General features: G+C 40.2%; 1 protein-coding gene across 1 annotated transcript; it reads left to right on the top strand.

The window, feature by feature from the left end:
- Positions 1 to 1,986: 1,986 nt before the first annotated feature.
- On the top strand, positions 1,987 to 24,016 carry THAP1 (THAP domain containing 1). The gene is made up of 3 exons (XM_054986972.1): positions 1,987 to 2,227; positions 9,739 to 9,934; positions 23,520 to 24,016. The coding sequence occupies exons 1-3, from the start codon at positions 2,157 to 2,159 to the stop codon at positions 23,913 to 23,915; spliced, it is 663 nt and encodes a 220-aa protein (XP_054842947.1). The 5' UTR covers positions 1,987 to 2,156; the 3' UTR covers positions 23,916 to 24,016.
- The last annotated feature ends 843 nt before the right edge of the window (positions 24,017 to 24,859 follow it).

The following is a 24,859-nucleotide window of genomic DNA, read 5'->3' on the forward strand; positions in this document are numbered from 1 at the left end:
TCGCATCACGACGTTTTAAATAAACCAGGAGGAAACCTTTTGGTGGGGTGCTTGGGACGTGTCCCATAGTGCGATATTCCAGAAGCACAGGGAAAGTTTTGCTGCCATCTGCAAAAATTAATTTTGCTGGTTTTCTAAGGGCTTCGTTGATTTGCGGTACTTTGTCGATTGTGACAGGGGAGGGGTGTTTTCAACTTTATTCAGTTGTACAAATGGGAAACGATGGAGAGGGCAGCAGGAAGAATTGTCATATATTTTGGATCATGTCCCATGGGGTAAGAGGGAGGGGCCTCACAAGGTTTTCTCCATTATCCTTGAACCCTCGGCATTCTGTGACCCCAGTCAGCTGCTTGTACAGGCTTGCCAAGACTAAAACCCATCATATGTAATTTGGCATGCAAATAAACCCCACTAAGTTCCACAAATAAGCATGCATAGGATTGCAGTTCAAGATCTCCTACTCTGTAGCGGTGATGTTTGCTTTTTTATGAAGCAGTAGCGGCCAGCTACTTACGGCTTTAGAATGATCTTTGATGGCAGACATTTGCAAACAATAGTAATAATACAAAACTGCTACAGTCCAGTATTAAAAATATTTTCATAGTGGATAAGAGTGTCAGACTAGGACCTCCCAGTCTTGAACCCCAGTCTGCCTCCTTAAAGGCCGAAAAAAGGATACTGAATCAGGCATTCTCAGCCAACATTATCCTGGTTTGGAAATTCTTAGATTGCAAAGAGGGCTCTGTTTACATGAATCTATCAAAGATATGAGGAAGTGCAGCTAATGGGAACATCGAACCCATCCATGAAAAGTCTGTTTGTAGGGGCTACAGGTCAGAGCGTGAAAATGGTCCAAAATGTTTTGGTCTGAGGGCTACACTGAAATACAGAAATACTACGTATAGTCCTCCTGAACCTTAGCTCAGCCATCTTCTAAGACCTAGTCTCAGGTTAGCAGCCTCCATAAAAGGTGTCCTTAGCATAATCAGATGCCAGTGATAATGTTCTGGGTATATGAAGCTGCCCAATACTGACCTCCTACATGCATAAAACCAGGTTATTTCCTGCATTACACTCAGAGGACGTTATAACTTACTATCATAATCATTTGCAACTCTTTTCCTGGGGCACTTAAGAATTATGTTTAATATTGAGAAGTGTTTAAGATGGGCTTTTATGTTATTGGAATGCAGTTTTACTTTATTATACAGATTTGATGAAATGAGTTTTGGCTTACAAGTCCATTTGTTGGAATAAGTTTTGTTCATTTTTAAGGTGCCACTAGTCTCCTCTTTTTTCATTAATTTGCTAATATAGCTCCTCTGTAAAACAAGCATGACTTAATGTTTTATGATTGCATTTTTGTTTGAAGCTGCCTTATATACAGTAGATCACAAGGTATCTATCAATAAATAAATGAAAATAATTCAGACTAATCCAAGTAAGCCTCAATGTACTCAATGGGGCTTACTTCCAAGTAAATGGCATGTATTTTTGGAGGCTAGACACTGAACTCGAGTAAATACAGCTTCCTGTTGAAAACGACACACAAAAACAATTCGTATAAATGCTCTTGTAACTTCATATGACATGTGCTTACTAACGTAGGAATAAGTAGTACTTGTTAAGTACCACAGAATTCCATGGCAGAATATAAACACATAAGAATACATTCCCCAAAGAAAAAAATATATAAGAACCTAAGCAGTCTTCCGTTTCTCTCCTACTTTTAAAATTATATAAACTTAAAAACCATTCTAGACATAGGGAGAAACCCTCGCTTTCCACAGCAGCTCTTTTCAAGACAGAAGCCAGTGCGCAGGCGCGCGCACGTACGTTTTCACGCGCAGGAACCAGTATGGGCGTATTCAAAACACCAACCGCTCTTTCCCATTGGGTAGTCTGCGCAGGGGACTGCGCGTCAATCTTCAACCGAGAGCGCTTTAGACCTCTCGCGAGAGTTGGCATGAAGCTGGCACCGCCATGTTGAAGAAGGGAGAGGCCACCTCCAGTTTATGTCGTTCTTCATATTTTTTTAATGGTCATAAACAAAAAAGGTGCGCGAAGGCCTCAGCATAGGATTAATAACTACTCGGCTTTTTTAACGGGCTCCTGGAAAAGTACAGCGGTTGTCAAGAGGTAGAGACGGCAAGAGGATGGTGCAATCCTGCTCCGCCTATCGTTGTCGGAATCGATACGACAAAGAGAAGCCCATCTCTTTCCACAAGTGAGTAAGGGTAAAGGGCAGCGGGGGCCGAAGCAGGAGGCAGGGTGAGAGAAAGCGCGCGCCCGCTTCACCTTCCGTACGAACGGGTGGGAAATAGAGGCGGCGCGCACTCCCCTCCCCCCAGAAGTGGAAAGGTGGAGTCTGAGGAAGCGCGCATGCGCGCCTCCGAGATGTTAAGGCGAAACTCAACACACACAAACGCACACGCCAAACCCTCGCGGCCCTCAGAAGAAAGAGAGGGAGGAGGCGCTAAATCGCGCGCGCGCTCCTTCGGCTTTTTTTTAAAAAAAGGCTTCGCTCTTTTTGGCGGGAAGAAGTCTTGGGAGCGCGTGTACGTCCGTTTAACCGTTGCTGACTGGAGCGGGAACTCCAGTCGTTGTAAGAGCGAGTTGGAAAAAATAAATAAAAAGTGGGACTCGGTCACATCGCTAGAAATACAGGCTTTTTAAAAAAGTCTAGATGGGTTGTTCCATTAATCAGGGATGACACAAAGCGAGGCTTATAGAACCTTAAACTGACAGATTGACATTGAAATCCTAAGGAGAGTTCATGAGCCTTGTGGAACCTTAAAAAAATTGGTATCTGAAGAAGTGCGGTGTGGCGGTCAAAAACTTGTACCCTACCACTAATTGTGTTAGTCTTGTAGGTGCTAGTGGACTCTTGCTCTTTTTCACTTAAAAAGTTGACAGATTGACGGTGAAACCCTCAGAATAGTTACTCCAGTCTAAGCCTATGGGCTAGAGTAACTCTCCAAGGACTTAGACTGGAGCATGGCTTTTTATCTGGGGAAAGAGATGGGGGAACTCTCATCTGGGGCAACTCCTGGGAGGAGATGGTGCCCCTGTCACTACATGTGTGCACATGCTTCTAGGACTGTGCGATGATGTCACTTCCAGGAAGTGATGTCACCCTGCAGGCCATGGCTGCCCCAGGAGTGCTCCCATGCTCCTTGTGGTCCCCAGATTGGCCCAGATCTGGCTTAAATCGGCCTGAAATGGACTGCTGCAAAGTGGGGGAGCACTCTCCTGCCCATCCCATTTGGGCCCCAGATTGGGCCTGGAGAGCCCACTGCTGCATGGGAGAGCACTCCCCCGCCTGGCAGCAGCCCAATCCTGACCTTTTTGGGGCCCCATCCTGACCACTTAGGGCCCAAATTGGGCCAAAATGGCCCCTAAATGGCCAGGAATAGGCCCAAAATGGACAGGATCGGGCTGCTGTTGCGAAGGGGAGGGTTCCTCCTCCTGGCAGCTGCCTGTTCCAGTCCAATTTGGGCCCAGTACGAGCCATTTTGGCCCACTTTGGGCCCAAAACAACCAGAACTGAACTGCTGCCAGTTGGCAGAGGGTTCCGCCTTGTGGCAGTGGCCTGTTCCATGCCGATTTGGGCCCGATTTGGACCTCTTTCAGCCATTTTGGGCCCCTTTTGGCCCAATTCGGGACTGAAATGACCAGGATTCGGCTGCTGCCGGGAGAAGGAGGGCTCCTCTGTGTCACAGCAGCCTGTTCCACCCTGATTCAGGCCCAATCCTGGCTCTTTGGGGCCTGATCTGGGCTGTTTTGGGCTTGAAACGGCCCCAAATGGCCAGGTTTGGGCCTGAAACGGCCAGGATCAGGCCTCTGCCAGGTGGGGGAGGGTTCCCCCTCATGGCAGCAGCCCTTTCCAGGTCAATTTGTGCCCAATTTGGACCTCTTTCAGCCATTTTGGACCCCTTTGGGCCCAATTTGGGCCCAAAACATCCAGGATCGGGCCGCTGCTGGGTGGGGGGGAAGTTCTTTTCTTAGAGGCACCTCCCACTTAGTTCCTTGGCTCCGCCTTTCGCGGCCAGTACACCTTTCTCTTGCTTTCTGTATCCTCACAGCACAGAATCGCTCCCTACTTTTATTCCCAAAAGAGCAAGAGTCCAGTAGCACCTATAAAACTAACAAAATTAGTGGTAGGGAATGAGCTTTCATGAGCCACAGCTCTCTTCTGCATATACCTTCAGTAATGATTTCAAGTAAATGGGTGCATGTGTCTTTAAATGCTTGGTTTGAGCTAGGTGAAGAGTGGGAGTGAGAGAGGGAAGAGTGAGTGATGTGATTGGTTGATGACTGAGAGGGTGGGCGGAGTTTAGACTGTTTAGACTGACAGTGCAGTTTAGACTGACAGTGCAGAGAGAGAGAGAAAGGGCAGTCAGAGGAAAGCAGGCTAGCTGTGTGCTGCCTGAGCAGATTTAATATTTATGTGAATGAGATTCAGAGAAAGAGGCTGGCTGTGTGCTGCCTGAGGAGTTTTAAGCATTTCTGTGAGACAAATATTGAGTTAGAGAAAGAGGCTAACTGTGTGTGAAGCCTTAGAAGAGATCTGTGTGAATGAGTTTATAGGAAGTAACTTTAAGAACCGAGAACTACGTTTATGAAACCGATACGCTTCTTGAAAAATAAACATTTATTTTGTTATATCCCAGAGTAGCTGTCATTGTTATATCCCATTCCTATCCTCAGGGCCACATAGAACCACGAAGAAGCCTGACGCTTTGGGAACATTACCAAAGGGAAAATTTAAATAAAATATCTTGGAATAAAATATTCCTGGTGGCAGCAGACTACCCAGAGGGTTAAGGGATAGATTAAAAGAAAATTCTACCCCAAAGAAAGTAAAGGTCGTAACGCCTTCTGATTGATATGAGAATTGGGGACTACAAGATTTAAACCCTGGAGAGATTATCAATTTTGGATTGCATTTTGTACATTCAAATATTGGTTATTTCTGACTTTATTTTATGCCAATAAAGGTACTGTCTGACTGACTGACTGACTGACTGTATTTTTCTACCCTTTGGGAACAGCTGTGATAGTCTGTTGCAGCATAAATATACAAAGAACATTGTGGGACCTTAGAGACTTCACAAAATTAATATTCTAGTGCACAGTTTTGGGTGCTTGAACCTATTTCTTCAGACAACCTCACTTCAGACAACCTAGTCAATTTATGCAGGAATAAAATGTTGTTAGTCTTTGAAGCACCACAAGACTCCTTTTTATTTTTCCTGCCCGTAGGTCCTTCCGCACTCACGTCCCCTCCGCCGCGACCTTATTTCTCTTTTCCTGCTCCACAGGTGTCTTTTATTTATTTATTTATTTATTAGTTTTTGTTTATTTATCACCTGCTTACAGTACACCCTGTTTACAATATTGTTCTCCATTTTATCCCCACAATGACCCTGTGGTTGGATCACCTAGCAAGCATCCATGGCAGAGTAGGGGTTTAACCCTGGGTTCTCCCCCTTTCTAGTATGGCACTCCAACCAGTATAACATACTGGCTCATAATCCCCTCCTTATTTTTGCTCTTTGCCATTTAGTATACCTCTGCACCATGGTTTCTCATTTCACCCCTTTTTCTTCAACACCTCCCTTTTGTTCTGTATTTATCATTTCCCTCCCCATTGTTACTTCTTGCTGAGTCTGGTAGAAACTGTACACAAGTCACTCATTCCCACAGGCTTGGGAGTTTAAGACATGACTGTCTATCTACAATAGGATAGGAAAACTACTGTCCGTCTGATGGTCTCCAAGGGGTGGGAAAATGCCACAAATATTGCACTGTTGTGTAAAACTTTTTCTTAACAAGGTATAAGTATCAAACATATATTTTAGTGATTTAGAGATATGGCATGGAGCAATAAAGAACTTGGAGTGATGTCATTGCACAGGCTCTGGAAGTGCGATGCCTGGGCGCACTCCTGGGGCCTGCACTATGACATCACTCCAAGAAGTGATGTCAGTGTGCGCGTGAAGACTTCCAAAAAGATAAGTGCCAGGTCCCCCCTTCCCCCGGGAGGGTAAGAGGACCTGGCAATCCTAGCTCTCGCCCACTTGAAACACTTGACAGAGAGGAAATTTGGAGCACAGCGTTCACTGAGCAACTAAATTGATTGGCTACAATAGAATATGGAGTGCCAGTTGCTTTAAAGCCCATTTAATTTGCTCAAGGCTCCAGTGGTATCATTTGTGGCTGAAGAGACCAGTATGGCTTGCCATGTCATGGCATTGCTATAGATCTTGCTATAGACATTCTTAGGATTACTTTGTTACAGCGCAATCCTAAGAAGAGTTTACACCTAAGGTTGCAAAGTCTGGGTTGGGAAACTTCTGGATATTTGAGAGTGGAGCCGAGAGGGGGAATTGACAGAGTTAATCAGAGATGTGATACCATACAGTCTGCCCTTTAAAATGCCATTTCCTCCAGGGGAACTGATTTCTATAGTCTGGAAATCTGATATAATTCCAGGAGAGCTCCAGGCCATACCTGGAGATTGGTAACTCTAATTCCACCTTGTAAGCCCATTGGAGTTAAGAGGGTGTAAATCTGCACTGTTAGTTTTCTACAAGTAAAATTGCAGATATATCTAGTATGTAGCACTGTTGTTCCCCTGCCCAGGGTGGGGGATCCTCTGTTCTCACCTCCTCCCCCCGACTCCACTTACCTGGCCAGTAGGGGGGCATGCCCCCGGGGCACCCCCCGGCAGCACAGCGTGCTCCCACGCCCGGCAACAGGCCCATTTCGGACCAAATTGGGCCCACAGGAGGGCAATTCAACCCTTTGATGTCACTTCCCGGAAGTGACGTCATCACACATGCCAGGAGCGCGAGTGCACGCATGTGCGCACACAGCACCGAAGACCGCAGAGGGTGAGTGCCCGGTTCCCAGTCCCCCGCTGTGGGACTTAAGGGACCTGGCAACCCTACCAGTATGTGAGGGTGCAACAGTCTGCACCCTCACATACACTACCTTAGTAACATGTATCTTGATTTTTGCTATTTGAGAGGCAGGAAAAAATAAAAGTTGGAATTAGAAAACAAATTCTGTTGTAAACAGGAAGTGTATTATTTGAACAAAAGCAGTCTTATATAGTCACAGAAGGACTAGCAACATAATTGAATTTCAAATTAAACTTCATAACATTAAATATATTGGTTGTTGTGGGTTTTCCGGGCTGTAATATATTGCACTATTAAATATATTGCACTATTTAATAATCATTTTCAAAATTATTCACAGTTTATGCAAATATATTCTTTAAATTATGTTGTATATGTCTACCATTCACATAGGAATTATTATCTAGTACTGTTCTAAAAAAGGTTCATGCTGCACATTTTGAGTGAATAAAAACCATCTCTTGAGGAGCATTTCACACATTCCGAGCAAGTTTTTTCCAGCATTCCTCAAATGGAAAAAAAATATTTTTTTTCCAAAATTGTCCTTCTTCCATCTAATAGAAATCAACATTATCTAATATTGTAGATTGTATTGTATAATAGTTTTCATACTATATGTTTTGAGATAGTGAAATCTTGTCTTAAAAATAATTTTAGTCTTTTTCAAAAGAGAAAATATTACACAGTCCCCCCCCCCTCCAGTGCTTACAGTCAAATGGAGCGTAGGAGCACTTTGGCCCCTTTTGATAAGGGATCAGTGGGCCAAGAAACCATGTTACCATAGAGCACTCTTAATAAGGATGACTTGCAAATTGCCACAGAGCCACATGCAATATTAGAAACTCCCTCTCTTTTCTATGGTCACAGGAATAGGAGTAACCAGGGCTTTTTTTCTGGGAAAAGTGGTAGAACTCAGTGGGTTGCCCTCGGAGAAAATGGTCACATGGCTGGTGGCCCCGCCCCCTGATCTCCAGACAGAGGGGAATTTAGATTGCCCTCTGCACCAATCTAAACTCCCCTCTGTCTGGAGATCAGGGGGCGGGGCCACCAACCATGTGACCATTTTCAAGAGGTTCCAGAACTCCGTTCCCCCACGTTCCCGCTGAAAAAAAGCCCTGGGAGTAACTGTTTTCTCAGAAATCATTACTTTTCGTAAGTAAGTGTGCCTTGTAACGCTTGTTATCTTGCTGCATGTTAGGGGTGCTGGCCTTCAGATGGGGCCTAAAGATGTCGCAGAATTACAACTGATCTCCAGACTACAGAGATCAGTTCCCCTGGAGAAAAATGACTGCTTTGGAGGGTGGACCCACCCCAAATCCTGCTCTTCTCAAGCTCTACTCCCATATATTCAGGAATTTCCCAACCCAGGACTGTCAAACCTAAACTGATCTGTGATCTGCAGACTAAAAATAGTCTTGAAATTGCCCCCTTTTGTAAATTCAGGACTCATTTGTATCTTTCAAGCAACTGCTTCTTGTAGCTGAATCTGTGTTTGCCTGAAGATCTTAAGATACTTCAGAGACTGCATTGATAGTTACTTCCTTTCTGAATAAGAATTAGCAGTTTAGCAGCCACTCTTATATTTTAGTAACCTCATGCTTTTTTATACTTTTATCTGAAGTCTGACAATGTTTGTTTTACTTTCTAATTAATACCTTATGGATAGATACATAAACATTTGTTGATTATCTAGAATCTAAATGTTTGTCCTTGATTTTACTGATTATATAGACTGCAAGTCTAAGAACACTTTCCTGGGAGTAAGCCCCAGTGAATAAAATTGGACTTTCTTTTGAATAGACTCCTTTAGATTGTTCCTATAAAAATGAAGCTGTAAAACTTCTGTTTGTAAATAGTACTGCACTCGCCCGCCTGCCTCAAATCCGGTTCAGTGAGATCTAGCTATTTAAAAACCAGAAGGCACCACAGTGTGTCACACACTCACCCCCTTCCATGTCGCTGCGATAGCTGCAAAAAGCTCTTCTCTTTGGTTGTTTTAATTAACAGTCAGTGAAAGCTGTTCTTAATGAGGAAAAAATCATGAAGATTGCAATTCAAAATGCCTTACTTAGATGAAGCTCCATTGTTTAATCACTTTCCTTCAGTTGGATTCTGGAGAAAGGGTTGAAAGGGTTGGTATTTTTCTTTCCCTGTAAAAGCACTTAATGTTTACTTGAAAAGCCTGAATGGGAATAAAACTAGGAGGATAATTGGGTTAAAAACAATACATTTTTAAAGTACGTCCTAACCTTTCAATATGCAAGATGGATGGTGCTTCTGGCTGCTAGATTGCAAAAAAAGGAATGATGTGTTTCAATATCATCTCCATCTAAGTAAAGTATGTTTATAATTGTAGCCACTAGTGTTGCTTATTAGCGTTTGAGTTCTTTGGTAAATGTCCTTGAAATTGACTGTACTAATCTCACACTCTGTAATCCGCCTGGACTATAGGCAGACTATGAATGAATGAATGAATGAATGAATGAATGAATGAATGAATGAATGGTAGAGCATGTGGTCACACACATCTCTGATATGCAGTGAATTTTGGATAATCAAAGTCTGAGTATTTAGAATTCTTGTGTATCAATCTTAATTGTCTGTTTGAAAAGAATTGGCAGGGTGGATGGGTGAGGGTCTCTGTGAGAGAATGCAGTGTGTGTGTATGTACAGCCGCGCTTTCTTCCAGCAATGAACTGACCCTTTGCACATCACCACCCCTGGCACCCATCATGCTGATAGACATTTTGCTGTAAATTAATAATGACAATAAAATAAAAGAGGTGCTGAAGTTATACTCCATTTCTAGGTTTCCTCTTACAAGACCTGATCTATGCAAGAAATGGGAAGCTGCTGTTAGAAGAAAAAATTTCAAGCCGACAAAATATAGCAGCATTTGTTCAGAACATTTTACTCCAGATTGCTTCAAAAGAGAATGCAACAACAAGCTACTGAAAGACAATGCCGTGCCAACAATATTTTGCCACACAGAACCAAATGTGAAGGTGAGCAGGTTTCGTTGTTTATTTTTTTAATATTAAAGCTTCTGTTATTCACAGATTGTGTGAGTTTATGTGTAAGCGGCACCGATATTTCCTAGTGAGACAGTAGAAAGAGAAAAGCATTTCCCAGCACAAGAAGGCAGGGGATCTGAATTGTTAAAAATTTGCTGCTTGAGGCACTAACTGGAAAGGAAAAGAGACATGGGACTGGAAAGGAAAGGAAAAGAGACTGCCGTTCTCGCGCGAAATCGCGCCAGGAAGACGCTGTCGTTCAGGGAGCTTGGCGCGATGTTCCGTGACGAGTATGAAAACAGCCCTGTTGGGATCTTACTTTCATTAAAACTGAAGAATGCTCTTGTTCTATCAATTTCGGAGGTACGTTATTCTTAGCCTGCCTTTATACCACGTCCTCAGCTCTTCCTCTAGTTGATCTAACTCTCTGTTGTTAGGTTTTAAAACATGAAATGTTCTAGAAGCTCAGTCTGTTTAGCCGCTACTTTAAAAAATAATAATAATAACATTTGATTTATATACCGCCCTTCAGGACAACTTTGTAAATAGTTTACAAAGTGTGAGCAGTTTACAAAGTGTGTTATTACAAAGTTTACAAAGTGTTATTATTATCCTCACAACAATCACCCTGTGAGGTGGGTGAGGCTGAGAGAGCTCAGAGAGAGCTGTGACTGCCCCAAGGTCACCCAGCTGGCTTCAAGCAGAGGAGTGGGGAATCAAACCCGGTTCTCCAGATTAGAGTCCTGCCGCTCTTAACCACTACTCAAACTGACTTATGCAAACAGGATGCTGTCCACCGTCCTGTTTTAGTTTGTAAGGCTGACTGTATAACTAGAAATACGTTTTTATTTTAATGATGTTTTTAAATGTTTTATGGAAATGGAATTTTATTGTATTTTAATGGGCTGTGATCTGCCCTGAGCCCACTCGTGGGGAGGGCGGAATAGAAATGTGAAATAAATAAATAAAATCTGTTACCGCTCTCACATCTTTCAGGCATGGTTAACCATTCCCAATGTAAAATCGAAAAGAGTCCAGTAGCACCTTTTAAGACTAACCAACTTTACTGTAGCATAAGCTTTTGAGAATCACAGTTCTCTTTGTCAGATGCATGCATCTGGGTGGTGGAAGGTCTTCAGTGGTATGGCCGGCGAGAGGACAGCCTAGCCTCCACCAAATGCCTGGTGGAACATCTCCGTCCTGCAGGCCCGGCAGAAAGATAACAAATCCTGCCAGGCCCTAGTTTCCTCAGACAGAGAGTTCGGCCAGTTCGGAGCCATAACTGAGAAGGCCCTGGCTCTGGTAGAGGCCAGGCGGACCTCCCTGGGGCCAGGGACCATCAGCAAGTTCTTAGTGGCTGATCGAAGCGACCTCCGGGGAACATATGGGGAGAGGCGGTCCCGAAGGTATGCTGGGCCCAGTCCGCATAGGGCTTTATAGGTCAACACCAGAACCTTGAACCAGACCCGGTACTCAACCGGTAACCAGTGCAGCTGACGGAGGATAGGTGTTATATGAGCCATGATTGGTGCTCTGGCAACCACCCGTGCAGCTGCATTCTGAACCAGCTGCAGTTTCCGGATCAAGCCCAAGGGAAGCCCTGCGTAGAGCGAGTTGCAGTAGTCTAATCTGGAGGTGACCGTTGCCTGGATCACTGTTGTAAGGTCTTGGGTCGATAGGTAGGGGACGAGTTGTCGAGCCTGTCTTAGATAGAAGAAAGAGGATCTAACAACCGCTGTGGCCTGTGCCTCCATAGGCAAGGAAACATCCAGGACCACCCCCAGGCTCCTCACTCTCGACACCGGCGTAAGTAGCGCTCTGTCGAGAGCAGGGAGCAGGGAGAGTAGACTTTCCTAAGATTCTAAAAGCAAATGAAGTGTGAGCTGTACCCTTTCCTGCATACTGGAATCTATTCTATTTTCCCAGCCATTACAAGAATGCTAAACTTTGACTGATTTAAGAGTTTCTTTGATTCACCTAACAGTTGCTGGAAAGATTCTGCTGCTTTAAGTCCCTGTCTCAGATCTCTTCTTAACAGGAGTAATGGGGAGACGGATAGGGGTGGGAGGGGACTGCAATTTTCCTATCTGTGTTTCAAATTCCAGTTCTTTTTTTTTTTTTTTATTAATTTTTATTGAATTTTGTTGCAACATATAACTTACAATCATAAACATCATTTCAAGTCAGATCAAAAGTTTAGTTTACAATACATTATTAACCTTGTGTTCTTGAGAATTAACAATAATATCTCTTTATGATGACTCAAATATACAGTTAGTTTAGTAGAACGAGAGGTAACCATTGTTTGTTATAACTTGGAAAATTTTTGAGTTGGGCTGCAAATTGTGTTCTTCTATATATTCCAAGAAAGGGAGCCATTTATCAATAAAACCGGTATTTTCTGTGAAACGCTCTGCATTTTGTATATCGTTGCTTATTTTTTCTAAAATAAAGTGATTCCAAACTTTGGAGAACCAAGTCTCAATTGTTGGTAGTCTCTTTGATTTCCAGACTGTTGCAATAGTACTCTTAGCTGCAATAAAGAGTGATGCAATGAGTTCCTTTCTGATTTTAGGGATATGCAAATTTCCCCATAGGTCTAGAAAAATCATTTTCGGGTCAAAAGGAAGTTCATAATTAGTAATGTCTTTAATTTTCATTAATATCTCCTCCCAAAATTGTCTAATTTTTTTACATTCCCACCAACAGTGGGCAAAGGTTCCCTTTTCACCGCAATTTTTCCAACATTTAGGGGACGATTTATTAGATATCAATGCTAACTTTTGGGGGGTTAGATACCATCTATGTATCACTTTGAATGTTTGAAGTTTTGTTACAATGACTTTTGAGGTAAATATGCCAGATGACCATACCTCATTCCAAGCCTCTGAGGATTTCTCAATCGAGCAGTCCTTACTCCAGCTATTTTGGCAACTTAATTGCTTGTTCTCCGTTGCGTTTAATAGTATTTTGTATAGACGAGCTATCATCCCTTTTTTTTGTTGTGAGGAGGAATTTAAAATTTGTTCAAATTCAGTCAGAGGTTCTTTCATGATGTTCCTTAGTTTTATTTTCTCCGTCATGTGCAAAAGTTGTAGATAGCTAAACCATTGTAGTTTACTTTTTAGTTTTCTCTCTATATCTACCTTCTCTAATAGTCCTGACTGTGTGGTGATGTCAATTAGTCTGGTTACTTTTGCCTGTCGCAGTGTTAGAATGAGGGACCGGTCCCACCCCGGTGAGAACCATTCTTGATTTATAAATGATGAGAATCTGGATAGTTTTGGGACTAATTTGCTCTTACTTTGGTCCCACGTCTTTAAAATAGACGATATCACAAGACCGGTTTTAATATTTTTTGGTCTATTAATTGGTTTATTCCAAATTATGTCTGTGATGTCATAATGCCTTAAAGAGGATTGCGTAATTTTAATCCAATCCGGCAGAGTTGAATTAGATGTTATTTGCAAGAGGTTGGCCAGTCTTGCTGCTGATTGGTATAGTGATAAATCTGGATAGTTGAAACCTCCATTTAGTGATTTCCTCCTCATAGTATTAAACGCAATTCTCGGATGTTTGTTTTGCCATAGGAATTTATTGATCAGTATTTGCCATTGTACTATTAGCGATCTGTTTATGGTAAGAGGGATCGCTCTAAACATATAGAGAAATTTTGGTAATATAAAAGCCTTTATTAAATGAAATCTGTCATACCACGTGAGTTTTAATTTGTTCCAGTTAGTAATGTCTGTTTTAATTTGATTTGTTAATTTAAGATGATTCAGTTTTACCAGTTCATTTAGGTTAGGAGAGATATTAACACCTAAATAAGTTATGTATGATGGAGACCACTGATAATTATATAATTTATTTATTTGTTGGATCATTTTGCTATGGATATTAATGGCAAGGTAATAAGATTTTGTTTGGTTAATTGTTAATCCTGATATTGCTCCAAAATTTGTAAGTAGGGTTGAGAGATAGGGCAGCGAATTTAATGGGTCAGTTATGTATAACAACATGTCGTCTGCGAACAAGCTAATTTTGAATTCTGCGGAATTAACCTTTATTCCCTTTACTTGATCATTTTCTCTGATGGCAGCCGCGAAGGGTTCAAGGGCAAGAGCAAATAATAGGGGAGATAGGGGACATCCTTGTCTTGTGCCTCTTTTTATATATATGTTTTCTGAGTGCATAGCATTTACTTTAATATTTGCTATTGGTTGATGATAAATTGCTCTAATTATATTTAAAAATTTTTCTCCAAATTCCATGTATGACAGTGTTTTTAAGAGGTATGATAGTTCTACCGAATCGAAAGCTTTTTCGACATCTAATGATAACAAAATAGTTTCCATGCTGTTGTGAGTACAATGATCTATAAGGTTTAGTGATTTATAAATGTTATCTGTAATGTCTCTTTTTGGTATAAATCCTGATTGATCTGTATGTATGTAGTTAGATATGAATGTGTTTAAACGATTCACTATGATGGAAGTGAAAATTTTATAATCGTGGTTGAGCAATGATATGGGGCGGTAGGATGCTGATTTCAAAGGGTCTTTTCCCTGTTTGTGAATCACAATAATGTCAGCTCTCTCCCAGGTAGGAGGCATTTTACCTACATCTAGAATTGAGTTGGCCAAATTAGTCAGGTGTATTGCTAATAAATTTGTATATTTTTTATAAAATTCTGCCGGATAGCCATCCGGTCCTGTTGCTTTATTATTTTTAGCATTTTTTATTGCATTTATTGTTTCTTGTATAGTGATGGGTTTGTCAAGAAGCGTTCTGTGTACTTCCTCTAATTTCTTGAGACTTTTTAGTGATTTTAGAAAATAGGCTATTTTCTTTGGGTCAGGATTATTTGAAGAATATAGTTGTGTGTAATAGTCTTTGAAGACCTTGAGGATTGATTCTGATTTATATTGTATGACATTTTTGCTGTTATAAATTCTGTTGATATTATTTTGTGACCTTCTTTGTTTTACTTTGTATGCTAAAATGCGAAGAGTTTTGGGAGAGTTGGACCAGTGTGTCTGCTTAGCAGCCAGCAGCTGTTTATATATTGTATGACTTTCCAAGGTCTCTAAGATTTTCCTTTGCGTTAGGAGCTCACTATATGTTTTTTTACTACCTGTTGACTTGTGTTTGATTTCTAGAGCCTTAATATTATTTATTAACTCTTGCTTTTGTTTCAGTTTTTCTCGATTGATTTTTGCTGTAAGAGCTATTATGTGACCTCTGGTCACTGTTTTTATTGTGTCCCAAAGTATGTGCGCCCCAATTTCATTAGATAGGTTCTCTGCAATAGCTGTTTCTATTATTTTCCCAATTTCCTTAGTTGCGTATTGATTAAATAATAAATGCTTTGGTAGGCACCATTGATTGCTTTTCTGTGTCTTGTCATCTAGGTTGAGTGTCATTGTTACCCATGCATGGTCTGAGATTGTATTATTTCCAATTTCTATTTCCTCTACCTTGTCTATAATAGTATTGGAGCTTAATATGTAATCTATTCTTGTATATGTGTTATGTCTTTGTGAAAAATATGTAAAATCTTTTTCTCCTTCATGATAGTGTCTCCAAGTGTCTATTAAATGATATTTCTTTAAAATAGCTGCTAATTTTGTTGTTTTGTGTATATTTTTTGTGTTTTGGTTATTGAAGTTCGATTTATCTAATTGATGATTTATTATGTAGTTTAAGTCACACCCGATTATTAAGTCTCCTTCCTGAAATGTAGTTAATTTCTGCAATGCTTCCTCTATAAAGTCTAATTGGTGTATATTGGGAGCATATAACGAGGCTAGTGTAAGTTTGTGTTCCCCTATTTTCCCTTTAACAAAGATGTATCTAACTTTTTTGTCTTTGAGAGTTTTTGTTTGTTGAAATTGTATATGTTTTGCGATTAGGATGGCTACTCCTCTTGATTTGGAATTACCAGGTGCATGGTATTGTGCTTGTAGCCACCTAGCTTTCAATGAATCAGTATTATTATACCGCAAGTGGGTCTCTTGTAGAAAAATTATTTGTGCTTTAGTATGAGCTAAATTCGAAATCACTCTCCTTCTTTTAACAGGATTTCCCAAACCTCTAACATTGAAAGATAAAGTTTTGATTTTAGAACACATTTCTATCCTTGATTGTAATAATTACTCAAGTTCTACTCTTGTTTTCTATATTGTTGTTGACTCACTCTATGTTTTCCGACTTGGCTTATATTTTATAGTCTGAAGTATAAACTACTACTGCAAGTTGAATTTTCCCAATTATAAGCAGGCATACATTATAATACCGGTTTTTTTGATTAATCCGTCTCAAAATGAAAAAAAAAAGGGGGGAAATTATTTAAAAAGGTATTGCTATTATCACAATATTTTCCCTAGTATGCTGTTTCAAAGATATTCTGTTTAAACCACTCTCTTCAAATCGGTGTATATATATTATTAATACAATTCTTCTTTATTCTCCTTGTATCATAAACCTTTCAAATTATTTAGAGTACAGTCCAATAAAACCACTTGTATCTCTTCACCTCTTAGTACTGTTTTAATTCCTCTCTGTGTAAGTACCTCGTAGTGTTGTTCTTTCTCCCTTTTATGACCTTTCCTTCTCTTGGTTTCCTATCTTCGTTGCAAACTTTGAACTGCTTGTATTCGTCTCTTTTTTTTTTTTCCCTCCCCCTCCCTATAACCCCCCTAACCCCCCTCCCTTTCTTATACCCCCTCTCTCCCCTTCTATACTAATGAACTATATCAATGAACTATAGAATATAAATTTTTATTACTTTTACTTTTTTTTTAAATTATTGCTATTATTTTTTTTATTTATTGTTATTTTTTGTTTATTAATTTTTGTAATATTTATATATAAATATTCTTTTTTATTATTATTATTATTTTTATTTTTATTTATTTTTTTTTAACAAATATTGTTTTTTGTTATAAAGATTGCTAACTATATAAATCTATATGACTGATATATGCAACTAATTAACTATTCCAACACCCTCCCTTTTTCCCCCTTTTCTTCCCTCCCACCCTCACCCCCACCCTCACTCCCTCCCTATTACCACCTTGTACCGTAATGAACTAAACGTATCACTTCGTTGATTATATTATCAATGTACTATATTCCTATTAAAATTTATTCAAGGTTAGCCCTCTCAAACTGATGAGTTAACTTCACTCACCGGTTGTGGAAATCAACCTCCCTCCTTATCCACTTATGAGAGCTAAACAGATCTATATGAGCTATGTTAAGAGCCCCCCCCCTCCCCCAAAAACCTCTGAGTTTGTACTTCTATCTACAGTTACACCACTTCTTATTTAAACAGGCTGTTATACTATCAATCATTTTACCAATACGTTGAGAGACAATGATGAGATAATTCAAGTGTCTCTGATGGGGATCTTGCTCCCTTTCTGAGGGGATAGTAGTTCAGAAGATTTTCTTTTTTGGTTTTGCTTGTTCGTCTCCATCGGCGTTTCCAGCCCGACTGCGTTTAGTAACTCCAGTCCCGTGTCTATATCTGTTGCTGTATACCTTTTGCCTTGATGAAAGACCATAAGTTTGCATTGATCCAGCCATTTATATCTTCTGTTCGCTCTTTGCAGAGTCTCAGAAATTGGCTTGAGTTCTCTTCTTTTGGCAAGTACTTCCTTTGGTAGATCAGCAAAAATATATACCAATTTGCCTTCACATTTGAATGATCCTCGTGTTCTGGCTTCTTCCATTATCTTTCTTCTTGTTCTTTGATCTGGTATCTCGATAATTATATCTCTCGGGCAGTCCTTATTTTTATTTTGGTGATAGGGTCCCACACGATAGGCTTTTGTGATATAGGGATAGACTCCTTCCTCTAGCTTTAATTGCTTAGCTAGCCAGTTGGCAATAAAGCTTGTGAGATCTGTGTTATACGTATGCTGTTCATCTATCCCCCTTATCTTAACCTGATTTTGCCTGGCATTTAGTTCGAGTTTCATTAGTCTGTCTTGTTGTTCTGTAATTAGTTTTTGCATGTCTGTGACGTCCTGTAGAGCTTTCACACTCACTTCCATAGCTTTATCAGCTTTATGGTTAACTGTTTGTAAATCGTGTTTTATGTCCGTGAGTTGTGTTGTGATCGGATTAATGAGTTTGGCCATTTGATCTATAATGTCCTGCTTTAATTGTGCTAGCTGAGGGTCCAAATATTTTTCTGGTTGATTTACCTCAGTTGCGCCGTTTTTTACAATGAGGTCTGCCATTTTAGTTTCCTCCGTCTTGCCGCGTTCCTTCCCCTTCGGCTCTCCCGGGGTCGCGAAGAATGCTTGTAAGTTTTTCACCGCTGTCGTGTTGTTTTTCTTTTTCTTGATGGGGTTTGTAAGCATTATTTTCTTTTACTTTTTCCTTCTTGTGGTGTTTATTGGCAGGGTTTGGGATCAGGAGGGTCGGAGCGCTCTTAACATGCGTCCATTCCTCTCCGCTGCGACGCCACGCCCTCTCAAATTCCAGTTCTTAAAGGATTGAGAAGAGAGGCAGTGTCATGTAGTGGCACATTGTAAGTTAATGCTAAACTGGAGGACTGAGTAACCTTTTCTTACCTTCACTCCCCAAATATCTGCATTTTGGCACAAGAAAAGACTCCTTTAAAAATAGTATTCTCCTCCACTCTCTTTGATGCTGTTTGTGATTTTCTAATCGATCCAGATTAATTTTTCCGTATCTCCCACAAGGTGTACGAGTTCGTGACACTGATTTTGTAAATGAGTGTGAGCAAGGGCTTTTTTTCTGGGAAAAGAGGTGGTGGAACTCAGTGGGTTGCCCTCGGAGAAAATGGTCACATGGCTGGTGGCCCTGCCCCCTGATCTCCAGACAGAGGGGAGTTTAGATTGCCCTCTGCGCCGCGGCACAGAGGGCAATCTAAGCTCCCCTCTGTCTGGAGATCAGGGGGCAGGGCTACCAGCCATGTGACCATTTTTAAGAGGTTCTGGAATTCCGTTCCCCCGCGTTCCTGCTGAAAAAAAGCCCTAAGTGTGAGGGTTGGGGTGTTCAGACAGCCCCAAAAGCCTATGTGATGATAAGTAAGCTCTCTTTGGTTGGTTATGTTTTAGATACAGCTTAATGGCAGGAGGAAACTGTATCTTGGGGGGAATTTGTGTTTGACTGACATGGGAGTTAAATTCTTCTGAATAACCCCACTTCATGTTTTATATAGATAGGTCTTCATGAAATGGGATTGCTGATCAGGGCATCGGACGCCTGCAGTGTATCAGAGTTCCACATTTCTTAATCAACAATTCTGTAGTAGTAACAAATTTGAGATCGTCATAACATGCAAATGCAACATATCTATACTAACTTCCTGATGATTATAAATGCTATATTTTGCCCTTATCCTGTGTTATGTTCATAAATTAGAAGAGCCCTTTGGCTGTAACAGTCAAGCAGCTGTTTACATTTTCTTTCTAGCTGTGTTCCAAGAGGAAGTTGCTCAAATCTCAAGAATTGTCTGAAGTCTTATCTTATGCTATCTTAAACAGCATAAGAATTGATAACACAAAACTATACAAGTCTATTCACTTAGATCAAGAAATCAGTTCAAGTTGCTGTTCTTTTACTTGAAGCTGAAAAAGTATTCTACAAAATATACTGGAAATTTAGTTTTGCAGCATTAACTAAATTTGGCGTCCCTTGTGAATTTTTGAAGTGGATTAGAATTTTGTATTCGTCTCCTAGGTCCAGGATACAGACCAATGGTATATTTTCTGCACATTCCCTCTTGAAACAGGTATTTGGCAAGGTTGTCCGCTTTCTTCTCTTATTTTTTATTTATGTTTATAACCTTCAGCTTGTGCTATTAGACGAAGTAATAATATACATGGTTTTATACATAACTCTTTGGAATTTAAAATTATTGTATATGCAGGCGATCTTTTATTATTTATTTCAGAACCTCGGTCTTCCATTCGTGAATTAAAGAGTTTGAAATTTTGGTGATCTTTCTCATTATTCAGTTAATTGGACAAAATCAGAATGGATGCTATTGAGAGACAATATATCACAGAGTGTAAATTACTGGGGGACATTTTCGATGGTGCCCAGATGCTTTTACTTATCTTTGAATATTGATTCCAAAGAATATAATTAAGTACATGATTTCATTGAATTTTAATCAGCTTATATCCTTGGATTTGGATAGATGGGCACCCCTAAACTTGTCATTATGGGGTAAATACATTAAAAATGAATATTATACTTTGAATTAAGCATCCCATTCCTTTTCATATAAATTAATACGTTGTTTTGGAAATTAAAATTAAAGATTTCTTTGAAGAGGATGAAACTTTCAATAAATGAAGGAGAATTTGGTTTTCCAGACCTTAGTGCTTATCATCAGGTATATTTGTTAGTGTGTACAAATTATTGGGATCGCTCCACTCAATTGGGGTATCCATCTTGGGCTCTCTTGGAGGCTTCTTTTTTGGAACCACTTTTTAAGTGAAATGGATTAGGTTCCACTTAAAATGGATTCCCCCCCTTACTATCTCTGCAGCTAGAGAAGTATGGCATATAAAATATCACAACAATTATCAATTTGACCAGTTTTCACATGCTAAACTAACACTATTGTCAGTTTTAGGGATGGCAGTCCATGGCAGATAGACACCCAAACCCCTCACAGCAAGCACTCCAATGAGTTGGTTGAAAAAGTTTTTATTTAGAGATCAGTTAAGTTCATGGGTACATCCATAGATGGGTAAGTTGGCAGGAATGGGGATACAAGCATATGCACTTTGATATAAGGAGCATGATTCCCCTCTCGAGCAGTTAGCAGCTAGGCGCGAAAATCCTAAAAAGTCTCATGAGAACACAATAGCTTTGTCTGGACAGAGAAAGGCAGATTACAAGGAATCAAAGTCCCTCTTTCCCCTGTGAAAAGTTACAGTACAGCTGCAAGGTCAACAAGCATACTTTCAGAGATAACAGGCTGGCTACTTTCTCTCAGCATTGGTACTTTCGTTTTTAGGTAGGCCAAGGACGCCATGATTATAATGGTTACATTATATGAGCATGACATGAAAGCACACAGGATATCAATACAGTGGTCAGATCAATACAGAGAGCAGAGAATACATGAGCGGCATGGATGAATGGCATGCAGACATGACAACTATGGTAAAATCCAGATTTAAAAGGGAAGAAAACTTTCTTCCAGAAGGGTTAAACAGACAAAGAAATTTTTATCTTAGATCAATTGATAGGTAATGATGATGATTTCTTGTCATTTTATCAACTGAGGTCTAACTATGATTTGCTAACTTTTGTGGAATGGGAATATTTGTAATTGCAACATTTGTTGGTGTTCAGATATGGCCCGGCAGCTTTGAATGCTTCAGAATCTCCCGCACTTTGGGGAAGTCTTATTGAGTATTGAATCAATACAATAAATATTTGAAGTTGGTCAATAAATATGATACACAGAGTTTAAGAGATGAATGGAATAATGAACTGGAGCATCCAGTTTTGCTAAAGCAATGGGATAAGGCTTTAAGACCTGTTGCTGCTATGGATCTTAAGTTGAAATTTATTCAGCAACCAATTATGCTTAGGATATATTGGATACCACAGCACCATTTTACTAAAGGTTTAAGCGCAGTCTAATTGTTGGCGGTGTAATTCACAAGATGAACTGGATGAACAAGATGAACATATGCTCTTAAGCATATGTTTTGGACATGTTCAATCATTCAGCCCTTTTGGGAGGAAATCATTAGTATATTTATTTTGATTAGAAAACTCATTTATTTTTTAGGATGTTAATGTATTGTTAAATTGTTTGCCTATCTCTTGGAATGTAACTGATGATCAACGTGAATGGACCGTCCATGCCCTTATAGCTGCTAAAAGATGTACTATAACACTGGAAAGACAGAATCCCCCTTCTTGTAATCCACTGGATTGAGGACCTTATAAACACATCAATATTTGAATGTACTGCATATAGATAGCTATTGCACTTGGACTTATTTTTAGATATTTGGAAACCTTTGATAGATGCCTATGTATAAATTTGCTAATAGTGTTTGTTGTAGCCAAGCATTTTTTCTATTTTCTGTTTTTTTCGTTTTGCACTAATAATTTTTTTTTTAAAAAAGGATTGCCTGAAGTCTTATATTAAATAGTTTAAGGACCGATAATACAAAATGAGTGTACCTTCCTAGAATTAAAATCTTCTTAAATATAATACTACATGACTTGTGTTCCAAAGGATAGCTGTAGCTTCTGCTGTAGTTATTAATAGAGATGGGCACGAACCAGGAAAAAAACCGAACGATGCGGTTCACGGTTCATCAAATTTCACGAACCATGAACTTTCACGAACCTGCCCCTGGTTCGTGAACTGGTTTGTTCGGTTCATGAAAACACCACATCCAGGTCAGAAAACCATCAGCATAAGGTCACTTCCGGGTCAGCAGAAGGTCTGCAGGAAGTCCATCCCCTGTTGCCTAGGAAACTGATTGATTGGCACCAGGCTGTCTGCAGTCACGAACGAAAAAATGAACCAGCCTAAAAGTTTGTGGTGGTTCATCAGAAGTGGGATCTGACGAGCCGTGGTTCACGCGCCACGAACCGGCCTGGTTCGTGCTTAATTTTGGTTCATATTTCAGTTTGTGCCCATCTCTAGTTATTAAATCCAGTAAAATGGATCATCTGGTTAAGAGGGAGCTTAATACACCAAAGTTAAATAGTTTAATTGAGACTTGCTTCTAATTACCTGTGCTTAGGATAGTAGCCTAAGTGGAAAGAAAGGAAAGGGGAAGGATTCCTAATAACCCTGGCTGCTGGAAATAATCTATTCTGCTGCAGTGCAAAAGACTTGGTCTGTGGATTTCTGTCTCATTTGAAAACATAGCATGCAAAAGTTACTTCCTGTTTACTCTGATGCAGATTTTATATTTTGTTAAGAGATTTTAAAAAACATTTTTAAGTAGTGTTGAGGCCACAGAAGTGTTGGGTTAGTCAGCACCGAAAGAATTCTCTCAGTGTCAATGTGTGCATTGTGTGTGCATAGACTCTGAGAGAATTCTGTCTTTTGGTGCTACACCTCTGAAGATGCCAGTCACAGCTGCTGGCAAACGTCAGGAACTACAATGCCAAGACCACGGCCATACAGCCTGGAAAATCTACAACTAATGTTGTGTAATGTATGATGAAAAAGGATTTCCTAACAGTTAAGATGTCTTATTGATGAAAGTTAGTTTTCATGCCTGAAAACTAACTTTCCCTGTTTGTTGTTGAGCAGAATCTTTACGGGAATGGCCACAGAAGGAACCCTTGTGTGTGGCCAGTTTCCCACACCCCAGGCATTTCCCTTCCCTAAATCAGCCCTAACTTTCTGTAGAATGCTCAAGTTTAGCAAAAAGTGTCTTGGCTACTACACAGATACTAAAAACCAGGGAAGAATGAAATGTATATTCGAACAAAATAAGCTGAAGTAAACAGTTGTTGCCACTATTGCCTAAAAACATGACAAATGCTTTTCCTAAAATGAATTTTAAAAGTCTGTTCTTGTCTTGCCATCTTTTAGGCTGAAGGCACTCAGGAGCCAGCTGAAGAGCCATCTCCCCCGTCCCCTTCTCCTCCACCACCCCTACAAACAGATCCAAGACTAGTAGATCCAAGCATTGGACTATTAATGCCTCCACTTCACACCCCCAATAATATAGCTGTATTTTGTGATCACAACTATACTGTAGAGGACACAGTACATCAGAGAAAAAGAATTCAGCAGCTGGAAGAGCAGGTGGATAAACTGAGGAAGAAACTTAAGACTGCGCAGCAGCGATGTCGCCGCCAGGAGAAACAGATTGAAAAACTGAGAGAGCTCGTTCAGTTTCAGAAAGAAAAAGACATGCTGTCAGGAAAAGGGGGTTATGTGATTCTGCCTAATGACTACTTTGAAATTGTGGAAGTGCCTGCCTGAGAAGGTTGGCTATTTATGGGGCATTGCCACGTTTAGCCTCATCAGACTAACCCAAAAGTTGAATTTAAAAATGCAATGCTTTCTAGTTCTGTGTATATCAAACTTCACCCCTCAAATAATAAAATTTGCTATGTAATAATTCTTGGACACTCTGGATTTGGGAAATTTTTAATTATGAATTGCTCAGTATTAGTAGTAGAGTTCCTACAAACAGGACCAGTTATCAAATGACAATCCCAATGAATTTTACTCATTTCGCAAAGCAGAACCAGGATATAGGTCAAGTCTGGTTGTTTCCTATGCCATTGTAGTTATATTATTTACCTTTTTGCCCAATTCTTTCCAAGAGCTGAGGGTGAGCTATCTTACTTAAGAAAAATGAAACTGAAACAGACTGCCAAACCTTATATATAAATGCGTGTAAGCAGGGCTTTTTTTCAGCGGGAACATGGTGGAACGGAGTTCCGGAACCTATTGAAAATAGTCACATGGCTGGTGGCCCCGCCCCCTGATCTCCAGACAGAGGGGAGTTGAGATTGCCCTCCGCGCCATAATTAATTTTTTTACAGTGCTTGTAAAAACCCTGGCCACTGAAACACGGCAAAACAGAAGATAGACCTTCAAGAAGGTGTTAAGTTTTTAAGATGCACCTAGGAAAGAGAAGTTCCATAATGCTGAGGCAACTGCTGAGAATACTTTTTCCATGTTGCAATGGTGCATAGATGAGGTAGTAAAGGCACTCCTGGTATTAAAAGTAGAATGAAGAAAGAGGCCATGTCAAAAGAATAAGTAGGTCAAGTCATTAAGGTAAAAAACACCATCTTGAACTGTGACCAGGAAATAATGGGACTCCAGGAAAGGAGCAATGGGACAACGCACGGTCTGCGATTCAACCATCAGAATTGTTCGTGGCAACTAAAAGTTACGACAGATGCTAAGGGCAG

This window comes from Eublepharis macularius, chromosome 8 (assembly GCF_028583425.1).
Source record: "Eublepharis macularius isolate TG4126 chromosome 8, MPM_Emac_v1.0, whole genome shotgun sequence".
Taxonomy (NCBI): Eukaryota; Metazoa; Chordata; class Lepidosauria; order Squamata; family Eublepharidae; genus Eublepharis; species Eublepharis macularius.

Excerpts from the sequence above, each read along its gene's own strand:
- THAP1 (XM_054986972.1), top strand. The coding sequence starts at position 2,157 with ATGGTGCAATCCTGCTCCGCCTATCGTTGTCGGAATCGATACGACAAA. Across the intron at positions 2,228-9,738 it reads AAGCCCATCTCTTTCCACAA|GTTTCCTCTTACAAGACCTG; the intron begins GTGAGTAAGGGT and ends CTCCATTTCTAG. Across the intron at positions 9,935-23,519 it reads ACACAGAACCAAATGTGAAG|GCTGAAGGCACTCAGGAGCC; the intron begins GTGAGCAGGTTT and ends GCCATCTTTTAG.